This window comes from Bos indicus x Bos taurus, chromosome 16 (assembly GCF_003369695.1).
Source record: "Bos indicus x Bos taurus breed Angus x Brahman F1 hybrid chromosome 16, Bos_hybrid_MaternalHap_v2.0, whole genome shotgun sequence".
NCBI lineage: Eukaryota > Metazoa > Chordata > Mammalia > Artiodactyla > Bovidae > Bos > Bos indicus x Bos taurus.
Window position 1 is genome coordinate 53,773,500 of NC_040091.1, and position 25,907 is coordinate 53,799,406.

At 42.3% G+C, this 25,907-nt stretch overlaps 1 protein-coding gene across 1 annotated transcript; it reads right to left on the reverse strand.

Moving 5' to 3' along the window:
* Positions 1 to 2,310: 2,310 nt before the first annotated feature.
* LOC113906232 (PRAME family member 12-like) lies at positions 2,311 to 17,225 on the reverse strand. Its single transcript, XM_027564121.1, has 3 exons — positions 16,939 to 17,225; positions 15,930 to 16,505; positions 2,311 to 2,884 (listed from the first exon to the last, which is right to left on the reverse strand). The coding sequence occupies exons 1-3, from the start codon at positions 17,223 to 17,225 to the stop codon at positions 2,311 to 2,313; spliced, it is 1,437 nt and encodes a 478-aa protein (XP_027419922.1).
* Between the last annotated feature and the right edge of the window lie 8,682 nt (positions 17,226 to 25,907).

Genomic DNA, 25,907 nt, shown 5'->3' on the forward strand with positions numbered 1-25,907 from the left:
TTTTTCTTCTCTGATTGCCGAAGCTAGGACTTTAAAAACTATGTCAAATAATAGGGACAGGAGTACACATCCTTGTCTTGTTCCTGATCATTGAGGAAATGCTTTCAGTTTTTCACTGAAATAGGGCACTGTTAAGAATGATGTTTTCTGTGAGTTTGTCATATATTTATTATGTTGAGACAAGTTCCCTTTATGCCTACTTCCCTGAGACATTTTTCATAAAAATAAGGTGTCACTTGTAACTTCTCCTTTTTCATTTCTAATTTTATTGATTTGAATCTTCTCTGTTTTTTTACTTAAAGTGTCTGGCTAAAGGTTTACCAGTTTTGTTTGTCCTTTCATTCTAATCATAAATGGGTGTTGAATTTTGTCAAAAGATTATTCTACATCTATCGATATTTTTTCATAGATGTTTTTCATTCTTCAGTTGGTTAATGTGGTGTGTCATGCTGATTGATTTGCATATACTGAAGAATCCTTGCATCCCTGGGGTGAATCCCATTTGATCATGGTGTATGATCTTTTTGATTTAGTTGGGTTCTATTGATATCTGGTAGTGTTTTGTTAAGGATTTTTGTGCCTATGGTCATTGGTGATATTGGCCGGTAATTTTCTTTTTTGAGCGTATCTTTGTGTGGTTATCATGGTGTATGATCTTTTTGATACATTGCTGGATTCTATTGATATCTGGTAGTGTTTTGTTAAGGATTTTTGTGCCTGTGGTCATTGGTGATATTGGCCAGTAATTTTCTTTTTTGAGCGTATCTTTGTGTGGCTTTGGTATCGGGGAGATAGTGGTGCCATAAAATGAACTTGGGAGTGTTTCTTACTCTACAGCTTGATGAAACAGGAGGAGGATAGGTGTTAACTCTTTAAATGTTTGATAGAATTCTCCTGTGGAGCCATCTGGTCCTGGACTTTTGTTTTCTGGAAGTTTTTAAATCACAGTTTCAAATTTTCAGTTTTCCTGGAGAAGGAAATGGCAACCCACTCCAGTACTCTTGCCTGGAGAATCCCATGGAGGGAGGAGCCTAGTAGGCTACAGCCCATGGGGTCGCAAAGAGTCGGACACGACTGAACAACTTCACTTTTACTTTTCAATTGTAGTGTTTGTGTTTGGTCTGTTCATGTTTTCTCTTACTTCCTGGTTCAGTTTTAGAAAGTTGTACCTTTCTAAGGATTTGTCCATTTCTTGTAAGTTGTCCATTTTACTAGTAAATAGTTGCTTGTGGGAGTCTGTCGATCCTCTGTGTTTGTGATGTCAGTTGTAACTTATCTGTTTTCACTTCTAATTTTATTGATATGAGTCCTCTCCCTCTTTTTCTTGATAAGTCTGGATAAAGGTTTATCAATTTTGCTATCAGTTTTTAGTCTCATTGATATAAAAAACAAAACTCACTGATCTCTTTTATTGTTTTCATTTCTATCTCATTTATTTCTGCTCTCATCTTTAAGATTTCTTTCCTTGTACTAACTTTTGTACTAACCGTGTATAACTAGTTTCTGTTAGTTTTTTATTACCAAGTTAACAATCCCTACTTGTCAAAGTAATTTTTATCCTTGGTCTGATCTATAAGCAAGTAGCCTAGGAGATCTGAGGCTCAGAATGTCTATCCCGAGAGTTAACTCCAATCTCTCCTGTGCATTCTCCAACCTTCCCAGCAGTGGCTGAGACTTATGGACACAGCAGGAGAAGCATGAGGACTGGTCATGTCCAGGATCATGATCTGAATCAGCAGTGAGGGCCCTACCAAGAGCTCTTCAATGGCTCATTGAACACTGAGTATGTTCCCCTTTCAGTGTATTAACCCAGTGATCAGCCTCAGAAATAAGTGCAAAGGGAAGAGACAACCCAGAAAGAATACAGAACTTGATTAAATGGTAATGTTTCATATCATAGACAATTCAGTGCCTTAATCTTTTATCAGCGTCTGGAGACTCCTGATGTATAAAATGAGAAAACTGAATAATACCTCAGAGAAACAGCAGTAAGTTTACACTGAGAGCCTCTTTATTTTTGACCATATCTTTAGAAACATCCAACCATGGGTAACTTCATATGTCAAAAGCTCCAAATCCACCTAATGAATTTAGGTTCATCTTTCTGGCTCTTTAGGACACTTGTCCTCCAAGCCCCCTTTTCCTCTCAGAATCAACTTTTCCCTCTGCAATCCTGCACCTTTGCTGAATCACTTTTTCTTCTCATATTCACATTGAGAAGGTATCTGAAACCATGAGTTTCTATTCCCTTATGATGCAACTCTGTACTAGCTTTTAGTATCCAACAAAATTTGTCATATAGGCAGTCAACTAGGCAAGGATATTTCCCTGGTATATAATGGGCTCAGGATGATAGAATGCATGACCTTCACACTGTGGACAGGAGATAGAGCTAATCCAAATGGTCCTGGGACGTCCTAAATCCTTCAGAATCTCAAACAGTTCAGCCCGACACTGTGCAAGTCTCTGTGGTTGATGGAGTCCCCTAGACAGCAAACTGTCCTGAGGTACAGGATACAGCTCTTTATTTAAACTGGGCAGTGCAGAGGTGTGTCGCAGCATCTTCTCCATGATAGCCATGGAGAGGAGGTTTCCACACATGCTGAAGGACTTGAGCTGGAAGCAATGGCTCAGGGCAGGCAGGATGGCTTCAAGATGGACGTCACTAATCCCACACATGTTTAAGTCCAGTTTTTCAAGTGTGCCTGCAACTTTCTCCAGCAGAACTGAGAGGCGCTCAGCATTGGCGTATGTCAGGAGGTCACCAGTCAGATCCAGGCTCTTTAGCTGACTGATGTTTGGACATTGGGACAGATGGGTCAAGTCTGAATCCGTAAGGAGAGAGTGAATTATAGCAAGGTTATCCAAGGGAGTCATCAGGCACCTGGGGAGAAAAATAGCTGTCTTTTAAAATCTGGGGTGGACTGTAACCTCAAGTTAAGAGATAAAAGATCTGTTCAAGGCCAAGTGTGGTCTGACCATCTGATAATGATCAAACCCAGAATGCCCAATTTTATTTCAACCAGAATCATTTCATCCTCCTTGTGTGACTGGATTAAATACATACAGTCTCAAATACTCTCTTTCATTAGGTGTCAAGAACAGTAAAACATATTCCACTTCATTATGAGGATGAATAAACATAATGGAATAGACTAAAACAAATTCAGGAGAGCCTGACATCTTGTTGCAACCAAGTACGTGCTGTGCTGTGCTTAACTGCAGTCAAGTCCAACTCTTTGTGACCACATGGTTTGTAGCCTGCCAGGCTCCTCAGTCCATGGGGATTCTCCAGGCAAGAATACTGTGGTGGAGATTGTCTCCAGGGGATCTTCCCAACCCAGGGATCGAACCCAGGTCTCCCACATTGCAGGCAGATTCTTTACCATCTGAGCCACTAAGGAAGCCCTAATAAAGTATGAGCATCACTGAATTTTGGTCGTAAGAGACATACTTAAGGGGCGGTCCTAAGATTGTAGAGCAATAGGACAGGGAGACCACTCTCTCCCCCACAAATTCATCAAAAGATTGTTTGAATGCCAAGCAACTTCCACAAACCAACTTCTGAACACTGCTGGAGGACACCAGGCACCCGGGAAGGCAGCCCATTCTCTTTGAAAGGAGGTAGGACAAAATATAAAAGACAAAAAGAGAAACAAAAGAGGGATGGAAACCTGTCCCGGGGAGGGAGTCGTGAAGGACAAGTTTCCAAACACCAGGAAACCCTCTCACTGGCAGGTCTGTGGGGAGTTTTGGAATCTCAGAGGGCAGCATAACCGAGAGGGCGGAAAAAAAAAATAACACTGAATATGCACCTAACTGCAACTCCCAGCAGAGAAGTAGCCCAGAATTTTGCATCCGCTACCACCGAGTGGGGGCTGAACAGGGAGGCGTGGACTGCATGCTTAGGGTAAGGACTGGGCCTGAATGCCCTGAGGACAATCTGAGGGAGCTAACTTGAGATAGCAACTGAAACTGTGGGATAGCCAGAAACAGAAAAAAAAAAGAGAGAGAGAGAAGGTACATTCCCTTGAAAAGTTCTAACCCAAGGTGCAGCCTGGCCTACTCACAGAACACAGGGCTGAGCGAACACCAAAGGAGAGCTAGCTGGCTGTGGACAGGCCCATCCCCTCGCCAGAGGAAGAGAGGCAGGCGGGCAACAGCCAGAGTCAGAAGACAAGGGGCAATTTCAGCCCCAGAGATGGCATCCTACACCAAACTGTGAGCAGGCTCCCAGTTGCTAACCAAGTCTTCCTGGGATCCTGGATGACTGACATCTGCCAGGAGGGTCTCAGCCAGAGATCAGCTCCCCAGAGGAGACACATGGCACACCTGAGACGGTGCTCTTGCAGTGCACCCAGGAAACTGAGCAGGGACCGGGGAGGTGATTAAGACACACTGGCCACCCGGGACAGTGCACTCACCAAGCATTGGTCGCCTGAGCTGCTTGGACCTGGGAAGGGCACAAAACACACGCCCACCTGAATCTGTGCCTTTGCGGCATACTTGAGAACCTGAACCTGAGCAGTTTAGCCCTCAGAAGTGCACAAAACCCAGGGCCCACTTAGGACAGTTCCCCTATAGAGCAACCTGGAGCCTGAGCAGTGTAGAAAGCACAGGCTGTGGTGAGCTGAGGCAAACCCAGTGTCGTCCATACACTGCAAATTCCCCACACACGCCAGTGATATTTGTTTACAGTGTTTCTCCCTCCCCATATCCCAACTGAACAAGTGAGCCTAAATAAATGATCACCTTCGCCCCCTTGTGCCAGGGTGGAAATTAGAAACTGAAGAGACTTGCAAACAGAAGAAGCCAAAATAAAGAAGAGAGACCCGCCCTGGAAGTGACAGGTGCAACAGATTAAAACCCTGTAGTTAGCATTGACTAAGCATTGGAAGGGGCCTATAGACCTTGAGAAGAAGTATAAGCTGGAACAAGGAACTATCTGAAACTAAACTGACTCCACACTGCCCTCAACAGCTCCAGAGAAATTCCTAGATACAGTCTTACTATTATCACTTTTTAATTTTTTAGTTCTTTATTACTCCTTTAATTTTCATTTTTAAAACTTACTATTACTTTTCAAAAGACCCTATTTTTAAAGCAAATTTCATATATATTTGTTATAGTTTTTGTGATTGATTTTGCTTTGTATTTTTAATATTGTATCTTTGAGAGTCTAACCTCTACTCTAGATTTTTAAGCTTTGCTTTTTGGTATTTGTTATCAATTTTGTACCTTTAAGAATCTATCTTCAGTACCCATTTTTACTTAGGGATATGATCACTGAATTGGTTGCTCTCTCCCCTTTTGACTCTCCCTTTTCTCCCCCGGGTCACCTCTTTCTCCTCCCTCCTCCTTCTCTTCTCTACTTAACTCTGTGAATTTCTCTGGGTGTTCTTCGCTGTGGAGAACACATAAGAGAACTGATTACTGGCTAGACTGGTCTCTCCCCTTTTGACTCCCCCTCTTCTCCTCCTGGTCACCTCTATCTCCCTCCTTCCTCTTCTCTTCTTTGTGTAACTCTGTGAACCTCTCTGGGTGTCCCTCACTGTGCAGAATCTTTTCACCATTAACCTAGATGATTTATCATCTGTGCTGTATAGATGGAGAAGTCTTGAGGCTACTGTAAGAATAAGACTGAAAGCCAGAGGCAGGAGCCTTAAATCCAAAACTTGACAACACCAGAAAACTCCTGACTTGAGGGAACATTAATCTACAAGAGCTCATCCAAAAGCCTCCTTATCTGCACTGAAACCAAGCTCCACCCAAGAGCCAACAAGTTCCAGAGCAAGACAGTGCCATGCTAATTCTCCAGCAATGCAGGAACAGAGCCCTGAGAGTTAAAATATAGGCTGCCCAAAGTCACACCAAAGACATAGACACTTCAAAGCTCACTACTGGACACTTCATTGCACTCCAGAGAGAAGAGATCCAACTCCACCCACCAAAACACCAACAACAAGCTTCCCTAAATGGGAAACCTTAACAATCCACTAGTCCAATTCCACTCACAAGGAGCAACCTCTACAATAAAGAGGAACCACAAACTTCCAGCATACATAAAGGCCACCCCAAACACAGCAATCTAAACAAAATAAACAGGCAGAAAAATATCCAGCAGGTAAAGGAACATGATAAATGCCCACCAAACCAAACAAAAGAGGAGGAGATAGCGAGTCTATCTGAAAAGAATTCAGAATAATGATAGTAAAGATGATCCAAAATCTTGAAAACAAAATGGAGTTACAGGTAAATGGACTAGAGAAAAGGATTGAGAAGATGCAAGAAATATTTAACAAAGACCTAGAAGAAATAAAAAAGAGTCAATCAATAATGAATAATGCAATAACTGAGATCAAAAGCACTCTGGAGGGAAGCAACAATAGAATAGCTGAGACAGAAGATAGGATAAGTGAAATGGAAGGTAGAATGGTGGAAATAAAGGAAACAGACAGGAAAAAAGAACTAAAAGAAATGAGGACAACCTCAGAGACCTCTGGGACAATGGTAAACACCCAAACATTCAAACCATAGGACTCCCAGAAGAAGAAGACAAAAAGAAAGGCCATGAGAAAATACCTGAGGAGAGAGCAGTTGAAAACTTCCCTAAAATGGGGAAGGAAATAGCGACCCAAGTCCAAGAAACCCAGAGAATCCCAAACAGGATAAACCTAAGGCGAAACACCCCAAGACACATATTAATAAAATTAACACAGATCAAACACAAAGAACAAATATTAAAAGCAGCAAGGGGAAAGCAACAAATAACACCCAAGGGGATTCCCATAAGGATAACAGCTGATCTTTCAATAGAAACTCTTCAGGCCAGGAGGGAATAGCAGGACATACTTAAAGTGATAAAAGGAAATAACCTACAGCCCAGATTACTGTACCCAGCAAAGATCTCATTCAAATATGAAGGAGAAATCAAAAGCTTTACAGACAAGCAAAAGCTGAGAGAATTAAGCACCACCAAACCAGCTCTCCAACAAATGCTAAAGGATCTTCTCTAGACAGGAAACACAAAAAGGGTGTATAAACTCAAACCCAAAACAATAAAGTAAATGGCGACAGGATCATACTTATCAATAATTATGTTAAACGTAAATTGGTTGAATCCCCCAACCAAAAGACAAAGACTGGCTGAATGGATACAAAAATAAGACCCCTATATATGTTGCCTACAAGAGACCCAACTCAAAACAAGGGACACATACGGACTGAAAGTGAAGGGTTGGAGAAAGATATTCCATGCAAATAGAGACCAAAAGAAAGCAGGAGTAGCAATACTGATATCAGATAAAACAGACTTTAAAACAAAGGCTGTGAAAACAGACAAAGGACAACACTACATAATGATGAAAGAATCAATCCAAGAAGAAGATATAACAATAATAAATATCAGTTCAGTTCAGTTCAGTCCCTCAGTCGTGTCCGACTCTTTGCGACCCCATGAATCGCAGCACACCAGGCCTCCCTGTCCATTACCAACTCCCGGAGTTCACTCAGACTCACGTCCATCGAGTCAGTGATGCCATCCAGCCATCTCATCCTCTGTCGTCCCTTTCTGTTCCTGCCCCCAATCCCACCCAGCATCAGAGTCTTTTCCAATGAGTCAACTCTTTGCATGAGGTGGCCAAAGTACTGGAGTTTCAGCTTTAGCATCATTCCTTCCAAAGAAATCCCAGGGCTGATCTCCTTCAGAATGGACTGGTTGGATCTCCTTGCAGTCCAAGGGACTCTCAAGAGTCTTCTCCAACACCACAGTTCAAAAGCATACATTCTTCAGCACTCAGCTTTCTTTACAGTCCAGCTCTCACATCTATACATGACCACTGGAAAAACCATAGCCTTGACTAGCCAGACCTTTGTTGGCAAAGTAATGTCTCTGCTTTTCAATATGCTATCTAGGTTGGTCAAAACTTTCTTTCCAAGGAGTAAGCATCTTTTAATTTCATAGCTGCAGTCACCATCTGCAGTGATTTTGGAGCCCCCAAAAATAAAGTCTGACACTGTTTTCACTGTTTCCCCATCTATTTGCCATGAAGTGATGGGACCAGATGCCATGATCTTTGTTTTCTGAATGGAGCTTTAAGCTAACTTTTTCACTCTCCACTTTCACTTTCATCAAGAGGCTTTTTAGTTCCTCTTCACTTTCTGCCATACAGGTGGTGTCATCTGTATACCTGAGGTTATTGAAATCATAGCGCATAGCATGGGCAGCCGCAACTGGCGCACATAGCACGGCCGAGATAAGCTACCCCACGTCCAAGGTCAGGGGCGGCGGCCAGGAGGAGCTACCCCACGTCCGAGGTCAGGGGCGGCGGCCAACAGTGCCAGGCTGTGACAGTGCAGGAGCAGCCGAGAGGAGCGACCCCACGCCCGAGGCCAAGGGCAGTGGCCGGGAGGAGCAACCCCATGTCCAATCAGCGATGGCTTCACGGGTGCAGGAGGGCCTAGAGGAGCTATCCCACGTTCAAGGTCGGGGGGGCAGCGGTGAGGAGATACCCCTCGTCCAAGGTAAGGAGCAGCGGCTGTGCTTTGCTGGAGCAGCCGTGAAGAGATATCCCACTCCCAAGGTAAGAGAAACCCAAGTAAGACGGTAGGTGTTGCAAGAGGGCATCAGAGGGCAGACACACTGAAACCATACTCACAGAAAACTAGTCGATCTAATCACACTAGGACCACAGCCTTGTCTAACTCAATGAAACTAAGCCATGCCCATGGGGCAACCCAAAACAGGCGGGTCATGGTGGAGAGATGTGACAGAATGTGGTCCACTGGAGGAAGGAATGGCAAACCACTTCAGTATTCTTGCCTTGAGAACCCCATGAACAGTATGAACAGGCAAAAAGATAGGATACTGAAAGAGAAACTCCCCAGGTCAGTAGGTGCCCAATATGCTACTGGAGATCAGTAGAGAAATAACTCCAGAAAGAATGAAGGGATGGAGCCAAAGCAAAAATAATACCCAGTTGTGGATATGACTGGTGATAGAAACAAGGTCCGATGCTGTAAAGAGAAATATTGCATAGGAACCTGGAATGTTAGGTTCATGAATCAAGGCAAATTGAAAGTGATCAAACAAGAGATGGCAAGAGTGAACGTCGACATTCTAGGAATCAGTGAACTAAAATGGACCAGAATGGGTGAATCTAACTCAGATGACCATTATATCTACTACTGGGGACAGGAATCCTTTAGAACAAATGGAGTAGCCATCATGGTCAACAAAAGAGTTCGAAATGCAGTACTTGGATGCAATCTAAAAAACGACAGAATAATCTCTGTTCGTTTCCAAGGCAAACCATTCAATATCACAGTAATCCAAGTCTATGCCCCAACCAGTAACGCTGAAAAAGCTGAAGTTGAACAATTCTATGAAGACCAACAAGACCTTTTAGAACTAACAACCAAAAAAGATGTTCTTTTCATTATAGGGGACTGGAATGCAAAAGTAGGAAGTCAAGAAACACCTGGAATAACAGGAAAATTTGGCCTTGGAATATGGAACAAAGCAGGGCAAAGACTAATAGAGTTTTGCCAAGAAAATGCACTGGTCATAGCAAACACCTTCTTCCAACAACACAAAAGAAGACTCTGCACATGGACGTCACCAGATGGTCAACACCGAAATCAGATTGATTATATTCTTTGCAGCCACAGATGGAGAAGCTCTATACAGTCAGCAAAAACAAGACCAGGAGCTGACTGTGGCTCTGATCATGAACTCCTTATTGCCAAATTCAGACTGAAATTGAAGACAGTAGGGAAAACCACTAGACCATTCAGGTATGACCTAAATCACATCCCTTATGACTATACAGTGGAAGTGAGAAATAGATTTAAGGGACTAGATCTGATAGATAAGAGTGCCTGATGAACTATGGACTGAGGTTCGTGACACTGTAAGGGAGACAGGGATCAAGACCATCCCCATGGAAAAGAAATGCAAAAATGCAAAATGGCTGTCTGTGGAGGCCTTACAAATAGCTGTGAAAAGAAGAGAAGCGAAAAGCAAAGGAGAAAAGAAAGATATAAACATCTGAATGCAGAGTTAAACATCTGAATGCAGAGTTCCAAAGAATAGCAAGAAGAGATAAGAAAGCCTTCCTCAGTGATCAATTCAAAGAAATAGGGGAAAACAACAGAGTGGGAAAGACTAGAGATCTCTTCAAGAAAATTAGAGATACCAAGGGAACATTTCACGCAAAGATGGGCTCAATAAAGGACAGAAATGGTATAGACCTAACAGATGCAGAAGATATTAAGAAGAGGTGGCAAGAATACACAGGAGAAGTGTACAAAAAAGATCTTCATGACCCAGATAATCACGATGGTGTGATCACTCATCTAGAGCCAGACATCCTGGAATGTGAAGTCAAGTGGGCCTTAGAAAGCATCACTACGAACAAAGCTAATGGAGGTGATGGAACCCCAGTTGAGCTATTTCAAATCCTGAAAGATGATGCTGTGAAAGTGCTGCACTCAATATGCCAGCAAATTTGGAAAACTCAGCAGTGGCCACAGGACTGGAAAAGGTTAGTTTTCATTCCAATCCCAAAGAAAGGCAATGCCAAAGAATGCTCAGACTACTGCACAATTGCACTCATCTCACATGCTATTAAAGTAATGCTCAAAATTCTACAAGCCAGGCTTCAGCAATATGTGAATCGTGAACTTCCAGATGTTCAAGCTGGTTTTAGAAAAGGCAGAGGAACTAGAGATCAAATTGCCAACATCTGCTGGATCATGGAAAAAGCAAGAGAGTTCCAGAAAAACATCTATTTCTGCTTTATTGATTATGCCAAAGCCTGTGACTGTGTAGATCACAATAAACTGTGGAAATTATAAATATATATGCACCCAACATAGGAGTACCACAATATGTAAGGCAAATGCTAACAAGTATGAAAGAGGAAATTAACAATAACACAGTAATAGTGGAAGACTTTAATACCCCACTCACACCTATGGATAGATCAACTAAACAGAAAATTGACAAGGAAACACAAACTTTAAATGATGCAATGGACCAAGTAGACCTAATTGATATCTATAGGATATTTCACCTCAAAACAACGAATTTCACCTTTTTCTCAAGTGCATATGGAACATTCTCCAAGACAGATCACATCCTTGGCCATAAATCTAACCTTGGTAAATTCAAAAAATTGAATCATTTCAAGCATCTTTTCTGATCACGATGCGGTAAGATTAGATGTCAACTGCAGGGAAAAAAAAAAACTAATAAAAATACAAACATATGGAGGGTAAACAACATGCTTCTGAATAATCAACAAATCACAGAAGAAATCTAAAAAGAAATCAAAATATGCTTAGAAATGAATGAAAATGAAAACACGACCCAAAACCTATGGGATTCAGTAAAAGCAGTGCTAAGGGGAAGGTTCATAGCAATACAAGCTTACCTCAAAAAACAAAATAAAAGGCAAATAAATAACCTAATTTTACACTTAAAGCAACTAGAAAAAGAAGAAATGAAGAACCTCAGGGTTAGTAGAAGGAAAGAAATCATAGAAACTAGGGCAGAAATACATAAAAAAGAAACAAAGGAGACTATAGCAAAAATCAACAAAACTAAAAGCTGGTTCTTTGAGAAGATAAATGAAATAGACAAACCATTAGCCAGATCCATCAAGGAAAAAAAGGAGAATAATCAAATCCACAAAACTAGAAATGAAAATGGAGAAATCATGACAGACAACACAGAAATACAAAGGATCATTAGAGACTACTATCAGCAACTATATGACAACAAAATGGACAACTTGGAAGAAATGGATGAATTCTTAGAAAAGTATTACCTTCCAAAACTGAACCAGGAAGAAATAGAAAATCTTGACAGACCCATCATAGGCATGGAAATCAAAACTCTAATCAAAAATCTTCCAACAAACAAAAGCCCAGAACCAGACGGCTTCGTAGGTGTATTCTACCAAAAATTTAGAGAAGAGCTAACACCTATCTTAATCAAACTCTTCCAGAAAATTGCAGAGGAAGGTAAACTTCCAAACTCATTCTATGAGGCCACCATCACCCTAATACCAAAACTGGACAAAGATGTCACAAAAAAAGAAAACTACAGGCCAACATCACTGATGAACATAGATGCAAAAATCCTTAACAAAATTCTAGCAAACAGAATCCAAAAACACATTTTAAAAAATCATACATCATGACCAAGCGGGCATCCCAGTAATGCAAGGATTCTTCAATATTCGCAAATCAATCAATGTGATACACCACATTAACAAATTGAAAGATAAAAACCATATGATTATCTCAATAGATGCAAAGAAAGCCTTTGACAAAATTCAACATCAATTTATGATAAAAACCATCCAGAAAGCAGGCATAGAAGGAACATACCTCAACATATTAAAAGCCATATATGATAAACCCACAGTAAACATTATCCTGAATGGTGAAAAATTGAAAGCATTTCCCCTAAAGTCAGGAACAAGACAAGGGTGCCCACTTTCACCACTACTATTCAACATAGTTTTGGCCCCAGCAATCAGAGAAGAAAAAGAAATAAGAGGAATCCAGATTGGGAAAGAAGAAGTAACTCTTACTGTTTGCAGATGACATGATCCTCTACATAGAAAACCCTAAAGACACCACCAGAAAATTACTAGAGCTAATCAATGAATATAGTAAAGTGGCAGGATATAAAATCAACAAACAGAAATCCCTTGCATTACTATACACTAACAATGAGAAAACAGAAAGAGAAATTAAGGAAACAATTCCATTCACCATTGCAACGAAAAGAATAAAATACTTAGGAATAAATCTATCTAAAGAAACAAAAGATCCATATATAAATGCTATAAAACACTGATGAAAGAAATCAAAGATGACACAAATAGAAGAAATATACCATGTTCATGAATTGGAAGAATCAATACAGTGAAAATGAGTATACTACCCAAAGCAATCTATAGATTCAATGCAATCCCTATCAAGCTATCAACAGTATTTTTCAAAGAACTAGAACAAATAATTTCACAGTTTGTATGGAAATACAAAAAACTCAAATAGCCAAATCAATCTTGAGAAAGAAGAATGGAACTGAAGGAATCAACCTGCCTGACTTCAGGCTATAATACAAAGCCACAGTCATTAAGACAGTATGGTACTGGCACAAAGATGGAAATATAGATCAATGGAACAAAATAGAAAGCCCAGAGAAAAATCCACGCACCTATGGACACCTTATCTTTGACAAAGGAGGCATGAATATACAATGGAGAAAGACAATCTCTTTAAAAAGTGGTGCTGGGAAAACTGGTCAACCACTTGTAAAAGAATGAAACTAGAACACTTTCTAACACCATACACAAAAATAAAATCAAAATAGATTAAAGATCTAAATGTAAGATGAGAAACTATAAAACTCTTAGAAGGAAACATAGGCAAAACAGTCTCTGACATAAATCACAGCAGGATCCTCTATGACCTACCCCCCAGAGTACTGGAAATAAAAGCAAAAATAAACAAATGGGACCTAATTAAAATTAAAAGCTTCTGCACAATGAAGGAAGCTATAAGCAAGGTTAAAAGACAGCTTTCAGAATGGGAGAAAATAATAGCAAATGAAGCAACTGACAAAGAATTTATCTCAAAAATATACAAGCAGCTCCTGCAGCTCAATTCCAGAAAAATAAACGATACAATCAAAAAATGGCCCAAAGAACTAAACAGACATTTCTCCAAAGAAGACATACAGATGGATAAAAAACACATGAAAGAATGCTCAACATCACTCATTATCAGAGAAATGCAAATCAAAACCACAATGAGGCACCATCTCACACCAGTCAGAATGGCTGCTATAAAAAAGTCTTCAAAAAATAAATACTGGAACAGGTGCAGAGAAAAGGGAACCCTCTTACACTGTTGGTGGGAATGCACACTGGTACAGCCACTATGGAAAACAGTGTGGAGATTCCTTAAATAAACGGAAATATAACTGCCATATGACCCAGCAATCCCACTGCTAGGCATACACACTGAGGAAACCAGAATTGAAAGAGACCTGTATACCCCAATGTTCATCACAGCACTGTTTACAATAGCTAGGACATGGAAGCAACCTAAATGTCCATCAGCAGACAAATGGATAAGAAAGCTGTTGTACATATACACAATGGAATAGTACTCAGCTCTTAAAAAGAATGCATTTGAATCAGTTTTAATGAGGTGTGTGAAACTGGAGCCTATTATACAAAGTGAAGTAAGTCAGAAAGAAAAACACCAATACAGTATATTAATGCATATGAGTGGAATTTAGAAAGATGGTAACGATGAACAAAAGAGACACAAATGTAAAGAACAGACTTTTGGATTTTATGGGAGAAAGCAAGAATGGGATGATTTGAGAGAATAGCCTTGAAACATGTATATTACCATATGTGAAATAGATCACCAGCCCAGGTTCGATGCATGAGACAGGATACTCAGGGCTGGTGCACTGAGATGACAGGATAGGGAGGGGAGGTGGGAGGGGGGTTCAGGATGGGGGACACAGGTACACCCATGGCTTATTCATGTCAATGTATGGCAAAAACCACAACAATATTGTAAAGTAATTTGCTTCCAATTAATATAAATAAATTAAAATTTTTTTTAAAAGACTTACTCAAAGTGCTTGCTATTCAAGCTTACTTAGGCACATGATTTGACCTGAGGCAGTCTTATCTCAGCTTTCCCAGGTGGCTCAGTGGGTAAAAAATTAGCCTGCAGTGCAGGAGTCATAAGAGAGGTGAATTCAATCCCGGGTTGGGAAAATCCTCTGGAGAAGGGCATGGCAACCCACCCCATATTCATGCCTGAGAATCCCATGGATAGAGGAGCCTGGCAGGTTATAGTCCTTAGGGTTTTAAAGAGCCAGGCACAACTGAAGTGACTGAGCTTGCACACACACCCTTATCTCAAGGCATCTAGGTGATATGCATAGAGAATCAGTTTGGGGAAGATCCTACAACATCCATTGGAAGTAACAGTCCACAGTGGCTCACTTACATCCCTACATTATTTGTAAGGCACCTACCAATTCGTAAGATCTCTTTTGACTCCTGCTCTATTATCATCATCTCCTGAATCATGCATTTACTATATGTTAATTACCTTATCTGGATAAAAAGATAACCTGTTACAGACTTGGAATTTGAGACAGGTTCCTTGCAGTCACAAAACTGGAGAGCATGGAACTTTCATTAAGAAATGCTCAGGACTAATGCAAATTTCCCTTTTCAAAGTCCCCCTTCCCTTATCTATTTTTCCAAAGTCATCTAGGAAAGATATCTCTTCCTAATGGAGAAATTGTGCTGTGCCCAGTCGCTTCAGTCGTGTCCAACTCTTTGCAACCTATGGACTGTAGCTGGCCAGGCTCCTCTGTCCATGGCATTCTCCAGGCAAGGATACTGGAGTGGGTTGCCATGCCTTCCTTCAGTGGATCTTCCAGACCTAGGAATCGAACCCATATCTCCGGTATCTCTTGCACTGCAGGCAGGTTCTATACCCACTGAGGCACCTGGGAAGCCCAGTGAAAAAATTACATATCTACTACCCGTACATCCTAACACTTAGTCTGTATCTTCCTAAAAGAGTGGCCCTTTCCATATCCTCCATCCTAGTTTGGGCCGCTACCTTGATTTGGGTGGTTATATGATATCACACTGGATGGCATCACCAACTCAATGCCCATGAGTCTGGGTGAACTCCGGGAGTTGATGATGGACAGGGAGGCCTGGTGTGCCGCAATTCATGGGGTCGCAAAGAGTCAGACACGACTGAGCAACTGAACTGAACTGATGATATCACAGTATCAAAGGGAGGAGTGCTTTTGACTTTCTAGTGTTGGGTACACTGTTACCAGGCCAGTGGTGCACACTCACCTGAGCATCTGGTTCAGGCAGCCTTCAAGGAAGGAGGGAGTCTCCAAATACAGATCCCGGAGGTGGTACAACCTGCGGAACTGAGAGGTAATTTGGACAGCATGGTGATACTCTTCCTCCTCTTCAAATGCTAGCCCATGGATGTGGGAGAGATGGAGTCTCTGTATATTACTCATTTGGCCCAAGAAAGGAGCAAACATGGCCAGAGTGGACAGATGCCAAATGCAACTCACTTCCACTTCCTGAATACAGTCCAGTTGCACTATACCCAGGACCTGCACAATATTTTCTAAGGACATTGAAGCGATCTTCAGCTTATTAGAGCACAGGTGTATGGAAGCTTTTCTCTGCTCCACCCACCTAATGAGGTAGATGAGGAAGTCATCTATGGTACTTTCCTTGAAATGCAGTTCTATGAACACCTCTAAAGGAGCCAAGGGCTGCTCTGTCCTTGACCTGACCTCAGCTATTGGTGTCATTGATGAGCTTGAGGACACATGGACACTTGATCCAGACCACATTTTCCAGAAGTCCTGGCCAGTATTCCTTAAATCCAGCACCCGCAGTTTGCACCTCCTGTGGGGAAACAGCAGATTGGCTGTTTGAAGGAAACCACAGAATAAAACCACAGACTTGGAATTGAGGCTACACTCTGACTTCCCACCTGAGATTATACTTGACATTCCTACAGCCTTGCCCTCTTCTTTCCTCTCTGCCTCACCTTCCTGCTTTTCCCCTTCCATCCTTCCTCAGTCTCTGCTTCCAGTACCCATAAGAATCACTAGAAGGATGTCAGGCATGTTCTTTTAGGTTTCCTGGCATCTTAGGCACTCCTCTCACTGCCAGGAGGCGTTTCCCCAAAGTGAGCTCAGCAATAGCCAAGGACTCTGAGAGTCTTCATTGGCATCATCAAAAGTTTCTGGTCCATCCTTTGACCATTCACTCTCATGACCCCAAGTGTTTCTTCATGATGTCTAGCAACCTACTGGGCTACCTGGATTTGACTTACTTGGAATGATTTTTCTGGGCAAGCAGGATATCAAGACCATCCAGAACTGCTTGTAAGGTCCCCAAGTGAGGCTTTTGCATCAGGCCCCCCAGAGGCAGACGGACAAAGGGCCAGGCATACACCATGGCCTTCAGGGTCTCACTTCGACTCCCACAGAAGGCTTCCATGAAGAGTGGGGGGAAGAGTTCGATGGGCAGATACTCCAGAGCTGTGATGGCCAAGGCCTCATCCCTCAGCAGGCTCACTGCTGCCAGGTTCAAGAGTCTGGGTCGGGTCTGGAGACTCATCCTGACTTGGTTCCAAAAGGAATCCTGTGGGTACTTCCAAGGAACAAGACATTTTTTTCAGGCAAATCAGGAACACACTTCAGTTTGTTTCTCCCCACCCTTGAGAGGAACCTACTCAGGGCCAAGGCCACTGCTCTAGTGGTGGTGGAATTGTTGCAGGAAGAGCCAATTCTCTCTCCAAAATAGATCTCTCTCATTGACTTGAATCTGTTGCTTTTGTTATTACAATCATACATAATGGCCTGCTTCAGGGAACCCTGGCCCTCTGCCTGAAGACTAAACTAAAAGCATCTTTTTTCAGCTCACAGGGAGATAATTTGCCCCTACCCAACTGTGAATGACTGCAAGAATGAAGAGATTAACACACCCCTTCCCCAAGGATGGACATTCCAGGAGATACTTGCAAGATATTATTGCCTTTCTACTTTACTTTCTCAACTCCTCCTCCTCTCTATTCTATAAAAGAATCTGGCACCCAGCCTCCAGCAAGATGGTTATTTTGAGACATTAGTTTGCCATCTTCTTGGTCAGGCTGTTTTCTGAATAAAAGTCATATTCCTTGCCTCAACACCTAGTCTCTCATCTCTTGAATTTATTGGCCTGTTGTGAGAGTGAGCAGACCAGGCTTGGATCTGGTGATAGAAGTGCCTTAGTGCCAGTTGCCTGTCACAAGTAGAGGGGGAAAAAATGCAACCACTGATTCATCCACTGCTTTGCTTAATAATGTTCCACTGGTGAGTAGTTACTGGGAGCTGGAGGCTGAGCTTCATCCTTTCAGAAAAAAAATGCTTAAAATATCACTTATAGCCTTAAAAGTATGGGAATAAAAGCATCATGTGGACCACACAGCTTCCATCTTGAGTTCCCACAGTTAACTGGGGTGGGAAAGGTGAGGAGATACCCCTAAAATGAATGCTGTATGTGTACAAATTAAATATTTTAAATTTCAGGAAATAAAATTCCAAGCAAACATCTTTCATTAAAAGGGGCATCTGCTTGATTAAGACATTTAAAAATGATATAAACCAAAGCACCAATCCAAATATTTGGGATTAAGTCTAAACTACTTTAGAGGCCAAACCAAAACCTTAAATGAGTACACCTGAAAATATACTTTTATTCATTTATTTTTATTTATTCATTTTGGCCACATCACCTGTAGGATCTTTGTTCCTGGACCAGAGCTTGAACAAGTTCCCCCTGCAGTGGAAGAGCAGAACCTTAACCACTGGAGCCCCAGGGAAGTCTCAAGAAATACTTTTTAAAAGCTCTCCTGCCATCCCAAGGTGCATGCCACCATTCAACACCAGTTGATCATGGGTAAAATGAAGGTGTCTATAGTCCGTAACTCACCAGCTCTGATGTGGGTGGCAGGCTACTCAGATCTCAGACATGATGGAGAGCCCAGGTGGTGCCTCTGGAGCTGGAAGATTCTGTATCCTTTCTTTAGTACTGAGGGCTTTTATAGACTTTTCTAATCACATCTTATTCTTTCCTACTACAAACAGCCAATCAGAAAATGATACCTGATAATGTTTCACACTGCCCCTCTGGTTAATCCTGATTGAGTCTTTGTCAATCTGCAGAGGAATGAATGGAATCAGATTACATTCAGGGAAGATAAAGAATGAGGGAGGGCTATTGAAGTCAAAGGCTCCTTCCTAGGTTCATTCTAGAAACATTGATTGGGCTTTACCAATACCAGTAGTAGTAGCTGTGGGTGTGAAACCAGGAAGGAGTTATTGATTTGTGACAGCAGATAAGATGAAACTTTAAAGCATCACTGGGGATCTTTGGCATTAAAAATTATCAAAATGTCCAAGAATTAAAGCTACTTCACAAAGACAGTAGTGTTGTTCTGAAAAGAAGTAAAATAAGCTATCCACTTATCAAGTGTCACTTAGATATTGTGTGACACATGGAGATCAGGAATCTATTCAGGAAGGAAAGTGAAAAGTGAAGTCGCGTCTGACTCTTTGCGGCCCCATGGACTGGGGGCCCACCAGGCTCCTCCATCCATGGATTTCTCCAGGCAAGGGTACTGGAGTGGGTTGCCATTTCCTTCTCCAGGGGAATCTTCCCAACCCAGGGATCAAACCCGGGTCTCCCGCATTGTAGGCAGACACTTTACCATCTGAGCCACCAGGGAAGTCCATTCAGGAAGGAAAGGGAAGTGCTTTGGGAGATGTGATTGGTTTTCCAATCTTAGGTCAAGACTTCTCTGAAGGAGATCAGTTCAAAATCACATTGAGAAGGGTGGAGGCTAGGTAGTTGGAACTGGGCATTTCAAAACTGAAAATGTAACTCAAATAGTGTAAAATGAACTTTCTTTTCCTCTCTCTTGGGGAAGAAGAAGATTTAAATCCTTTTCTCTGGGTTGTGTTTGTAAATTAAAGGGAGTGACTAAAAGGAAACTGTGTCACTTTTGAGGGTGTTCTCTCCCAGAAATTTGGTATCACCACAAATTGGCTTGAAAACATTATTTGCTTTCATTTTAAAATTTTTAAATGAGAAATTGAAACTGAGTGGGGTCCTGTGGGTCTCCCAAGCACAGAGGTCTTTCTGTCTCCCCTTTCTTGTAGGCAAAACTTAAGCCTCCATGAGCTTACCTGAGTTCCCAGGGATGGATTCCAACAGTTGCTAATCAAGGGAGGATCAGGCAAGAAATCACCTAAGGAAAGATTAAAGGGACCTTAGAAGCTCATCAAGTTTAGGAGACCAGAACACCCTAGACCCTGCACACACCCTAATCTTATCAGAGACCCAACCTTTGACTCACTGTTATCAAAACTCTCATCAAGTTCTCTGAGTTTAAGACACATCATAGTTTTTGAGGCAGAAGCCTGGTGTGTCTACCTTTGCCTAACAAGGCAATAAAGCTAGGTTTTTCTACTTCACCCCAAACTCTTCCTTCAGGATTTCAATGTCATGTTGGAATAATAGCAGATCATGAGCCTGTTAAGGGAGCAAAGGCAGTGCTTTTGGGGATATGGTTGGGTCCCTAGGGTTTAGTCATGGCTTCTCTGATGGATAGCAGATCAAAATCACAGTGAGTAGTGAAGGAGGATTCAGGCAGTCTGGAGCCAGGGCATTCCTAAAGGGACCCTGTAATGACTCAAAACAGTTTAAATTATGATTGTATTGTATTCTTCGGGAGCGACCGGCGCACTAAGCGCGGGCGGCTGCGACCGGCGCACTAAGCACGGGCGAGAAGCGACCCCACGTCCGAGGTCAGGGGCAGAAGCCCAGAGGACCTCATGCCCGAAGGGCGGCAGCCAAGAGGAGTTACCCCACGTCCGAGGTCAGGGGAAGTGGCCGAGAGTGCCAGGCTGCGACGGCGCAAGAACGGCCGAGAGGAGCTACCCCGTGTCCGAGGTCAAGGGCGGCGGCTGGGAGGAGCTACCCCGCGTCCGAGGTCAAGGGCGGCGGCTGGGAGGACGAACCCCACGTCAAAGGAGTGGTGGCTGTGTGGGCCCAGGAGGGCCTAGAGGAGCTATCCCATGGTGAAGGTCAGGAAGGGCGGCAGTGAGGAGATACCCCTCGTCCAAGATAAGGAGCAGCGGCTGCGCTTTGCTGGAGCAGCCATGCAGATACCCCGCGTCCAAGGTAAAAGAAACCCAAGTAAGACGGTAGGTGTTGCAAGAGAGCATCAGGGGGCAGACACACTGAAACCATACTCACAGAAGACTAGTCAATCTAATCACACTAGGACCACAGCCTTGTCTAACTCAATGAAACTAAGCCATGCCCATGGGGCAACCCAAGATGGGCGGGTCATGGTCGAGAGATCTGACAGAACGTGGTCCACTGGAGAAGGGAACGGCAAACCACTTCAGTATTCTTGCCCATCAGATCAAATCACATCAGTCACTCAGTCTTGTCCGACTCTTTGAGACCCCATGAATCCCAGCACGCCAGGCCTCCCTGTCCATCACCAACTCCCAGAGTTCACTCAGACTCACGTCCATCGAGTCAGTGATGCCATCCAGCCATCTCATCCTCTGTCATCCCCTTCTCCTCCTGCCCCCAACCCCTCCCAGCATCAGAGTCTTTTCCAGTGAGACAACTCTTCGCATGAGATGGCCAAAGTACTGGAGTTTCAACTTTAGCATCATTCCTTCCAAAGAAATCCCAGGGCTGATCTCCTTCAGAATGGACTGGTTGGATCTCCTTGCAGTCCAGGAGACTCTCAAGAGTCTTCTCCAACACCACAGTTCAAAAGCATCAATTCTTCGGCGCTCAGCCTTCTTCACAGTCCAACTCTTACATCCATACATGACCACAGGAAAAACCATATTCTTGACTAGACGGACCTTTGTTGACAAAGTAATGTCTCTGCTTTTGAATATGCTATCTAGGATGGTCATAACTTTCCTTCCAAGGAGTAAGGGGCTTTTAATTGCAGGGCTGCAGTCACCATCTGCAGTGATTTTGGAGCCCAAAGTAATAAAGTCTGACACTGTTTCCACTGTTTCCCCACCTATTTCCCATGAAGTGATGGGACCAGATGCCATGATCTTCGTTTTCTGAATGTTGAGCTTTAAGCCAACTTTTTCACTCTCCACTTTCACTTTGATCAAGTGGCTCTTTATGTTCCTCTTCACTTTCTGCCATAAGGGTGGTGTCATCTGCTTATCTGAGGTTATTGGTATTTCTCCCGGCAATCTTGATTCCAGTTGTGTTTTTTCCAGTCCAGTGTTTCTCATGATGTACTCTGCATATAGGTTAAATAAGCAGGGTGACGATATACAGCCTTGACGTACTCCTTTTCCTATTTGGAACCAGTCTGTTGTTCCATGTCCAGTTCTAACTGTTGCTTCCTGACCTGCATACAAATTTCTCAAGAGGCAAGTCAGGTGGTCTGGTATTCCCATCTCTTTCAGAATTTTCCACAGTTTCTTGTGATTCACACAGTCAAAGGCTTTGGCATAGTCAATAAAGCAGAAATAGATGTTTTTCTGGAACTCTCTTGCTTTTTCCATGGTCCAGAGGATGTTGAAAATTTGATCTCTGGTTCCTATGCCTTTTCGAAAACCAGCTTGAACATCAGGAAGTTCACGGTTCACATATTGCTGAAGCCTGGCTTGGAGAATTTTGAGCATGACTTTACTAGCGTGTGAGATGAGTGCAATTGTGCGATAGTTTGAGCATTCTTTGGTGTTGCCTTTCTTTGGGATTGGAATGAAAACTGACCTTTTCCAGTCCTGTGGCCACTGCTGAGTTTTCCAAATTTGCTGGCATATTGAGTGCAGCACTTTCACAGCATCATCTTTCAGGATTTGAAATAGCTTAACTGGAATTCTATCACCTCCACTAGCTTTGTTCATAGTGATGCTTTCTAAGGCCCACTTGACTTCACATTCCAGGATGTCTGGCTCTAGGTCAGTGATCACACCATCGTGATTATCTGGGTCATGAAGATATTTTTTGTACAGTTCTTCTGTGTATTCTTGCCACCTCTTCTTAATATCTTCTGCTTCTGTTAGGTCCATACCATTTCTGTCCTTTATCGAGCCCATCTTTGCATGAAATGTTCCTTTGGTATCTCTGATTTTCTTAAAGAGATCTCTAGTCTTTCCCATTCTGTTGTTTTCCTCTATTTCTTTGCATTGATCGCTGAAGAAGGCTTTCTCATCTCTTCTTGCTATTCTTTGGAACTCTGCATTCAGATGTTTAACTCTGCATTCAGATGTTTATATATTTCCTTTTTTCCTTTGCTTTTGGCTTCTCTTCTTTTCACAGCTATTTGTAAGGCCTCCCCAGACAGCCATTTTGCTTTTTTGCATTTCTTTTCCATGGGGATGGTCTTCATCCCTGTCTCCTGTACAATGTCACGAACCACATTCCATAGTTCATCAGGCACTCTATCAGATCTAGGCCCTTAAATCTATTTCTCACTTCCACTGTATAATCATAAGGGATTTGATTTAGGTCATACCTGAATGGTCTAGTGGTTTTCCCTACTGTCTTCAATTTCAGTCTGAATTTGGCAATAAGGAGTTCACAATCTGAGCTACAGTCAGCTCCTGGTCTTGTTTTTGCTGACTCTGTAGAGCTTCTCCATCTTTGGCTGCAAAGAATATAATCAATCTGAAATGGAGTAGCGATAATGGTCAACAAAGAGTCTGAAATGCAGTACTTGGATGCAATCTCAAAAACGACAGAATAATCTCTGTTCGTTTCCAAGGCAAACTATTCAATATCACAGTAATCCTAGTCTATGCCCCAACCAGTAACACTGAAGAAGCTGAAGTTGAACGGTTCTATGAAGACCTACAAGACCTTTTAGAACTAACACCCAAAAAAGATGTACTTTTCATTATAGGGGACTGGAATGCAAAAGTAGGAAGTCAAGAAACACCTGGAGTAACAGGCAAATTTGGCCTTGGAATATGGAACAAATCAGGGCAAAGACTAATAGAGTTTTGCCAAGAAAATGCTCTGGTCATAACAAACACCCTCTTCCAACAACACAAGAGAAGACTCTCTACATGGACATCACCAGATGGTCAACACCGAAATCAGATTGATTCTTGCCCATGGACAGTATGAAAAGGCAAAATGATAGGATACTGAAAGAGGAACTCCCCAGGTCAGTAGGTGCCCAATATGCTACTGGAGATCAGTGGAGAAATAACTCTAGAAAGAATGAAGGGATGGAGCCAAAGCAAAACAATACCCAGCTGTGGATGTGACTGGTGATAGAAGCAAGGTCCGATGCTGTAAAGAGAAATATTGCTTAGGAACCTGGAATGTCAGGTCCATGAATCAAGGCAAATTGGAAGTGGTCAAACAAGAGATGGCAAAAGTGAATGTCAATATTCTAGAAATCAGCGAACTAAAATGGACTGGAATGGGTGAATTTAACTCAGATGACCATTATATCTACTACTGCAGGCAGGAGTCCCTCAGAAGAAATGGAGTAGCCATCATGGTCAACAAAAGTGTCCGAAATGCAGTACTTGGATGCAGTCTCAAAAATGACAGAATGATCTCTTCGTTTCCAAGGCAAACCATTCAATATCACAGTAATCCAAGTCTATGCCCCAACCAGTAACACTGAAGAAGCTGAAGTTGAATGGTTTTATGAAGACCTACAAGACCTTTTAGAACTAACACCCAAAAAAGATGTCCTTTTTGTTAAAGGGGACTGGAATGCAAAAGTAGGAAGTCAAGAAATACCTGGAGTAACAGGCAAATTTGGCCTTGGAATACGGAATGAAGCAGGGCAAAGACTAATAGAGTTTTGCCAAGAAAATGCACTGGTCATAGCAAACACCCTCTTCCAACAACACAAGAGAAGACTCTACACATGAACATCACCAGATGGTCAACACCGAAATCAGATTGATTATGTTCTTTGCAGCCAAGGATGGAGAAGCTCAAAAACAGTTAACAAAAACAAGACCAGGAGCTGACTGTGGCTCAGATCATGAACTCCTTATTGCCAAATTCAGACTGAAATTGAAGAAAGTAGGGAAAACCACTAGACCATTCAGGTATGACCTAAATCAAATCCCTTATGATTATACAGTGGAAGTGAGAAATAGATTTAAGGGCCTAGATCTGATAGATAGAGTGCCTGATGAACTATGGAATGAGGTTCATGACATTGTACAGGAGACAGGGATGAAGACCATCCCCATGGAAAAGAAATGCAAAAAAGCAAAATGGCTATTCCAAAGAATAGCAAGAAGAGATAAGAAAGCCTTCCTCAGCGATCAATGCAAAGAAATAGAGAAAACAACAGAATGGGAAAGACTAGAGATCTCTTCAAGAAAATTAGAGATACCAAGGGGACATTTCATGCAAAGATGGGCTCTATAAAGGACAGAAATGGTATGGACCTAACAGAAGCAGAAGATATTAAGAAGAGGTGGCAAGAATACACAGTAGAACTGTACAAAAAAGATCTTCATGACCCAGATAATCACGATGGTGTAATCAGACCTAGAGCCAGACATCCTGGAATGTGAAGTCAAGTGGGCCTTAGAAAGCATCACTACGAACAAAGCTAATGGAGGTGATGGAACCCCAGTTGAGCTATTTCAAATCCTGAAAGATGATGCTGTGAAAGTGCTGCACTTAATATGCCAGCAAATTTGGAAAACTCAGCAGTGGCCACAGGACTGGAAAAGGTCAGTTTTCATTCCAATCCCAAAGAATGGCAATGCCAAAGAATGCTCAAACTACTGCACAATTGCACTCATCTCACACGCTAGTAAAGTAATGCTCAAAATTCTCCAAGCCAGGCTTCAGCAATACGTGAACTGTGAACTTCCAGATGTTCAAGCTGGTTTTCGAAAAGGCAGAGGAACCAGAGATCAAATTGCCAACATCCTCTGGACCATGGAAAAAGCAAGAGAGTTCCAGAAAAACATCTATTTCTGCTTTATTGACTATGCCAAAGCCTTTGACTGTGAGAATCACAAGAAACTGTGGAAAATTCTGAAAGAGATGGGAATACCAGACCACCTGATCTGCCTCTTGAGAAATTTGTATGCAGGTCAGGAAGCAACAGTTAGAACTGGGCATAGAACAAGACTGGTTCCAAATAGGAAAAGGAGTACGTCAAGGCTGTATATTGTCACCCTGCTTATTTAACTTATATGCAGGGTACATCATGAGAAATGCTGGACTGGAAGAAACACAAGCTGGAATCAACATTGCCGGGAGAAATAT

Excerpts from the sequence above, each read along its gene's own strand:
- LOC113906232 (XM_027564121.1), bottom strand. The coding sequence starts at position 17,225 with ATGAGTCTCCAGACCCGACCCAGACTCTTGAACCTGGCAGCAGTGAGC. Across the intron at positions 16,506-16,938 it reads GCCCAGAAAAATCATTCCAA|GAGGTGCAAACTGCGGGTGC; the intron begins GTAAGTCAAATC and ends GTTTCCCCACAG. Across the intron at positions 2,885-15,929 it reads TGCCTGAACCAGATGCTCAG|GTGCCTGATGACTCCCTTGG; the intron begins GTGAGTGTGCAC and ends TTTTCTCCCCAG.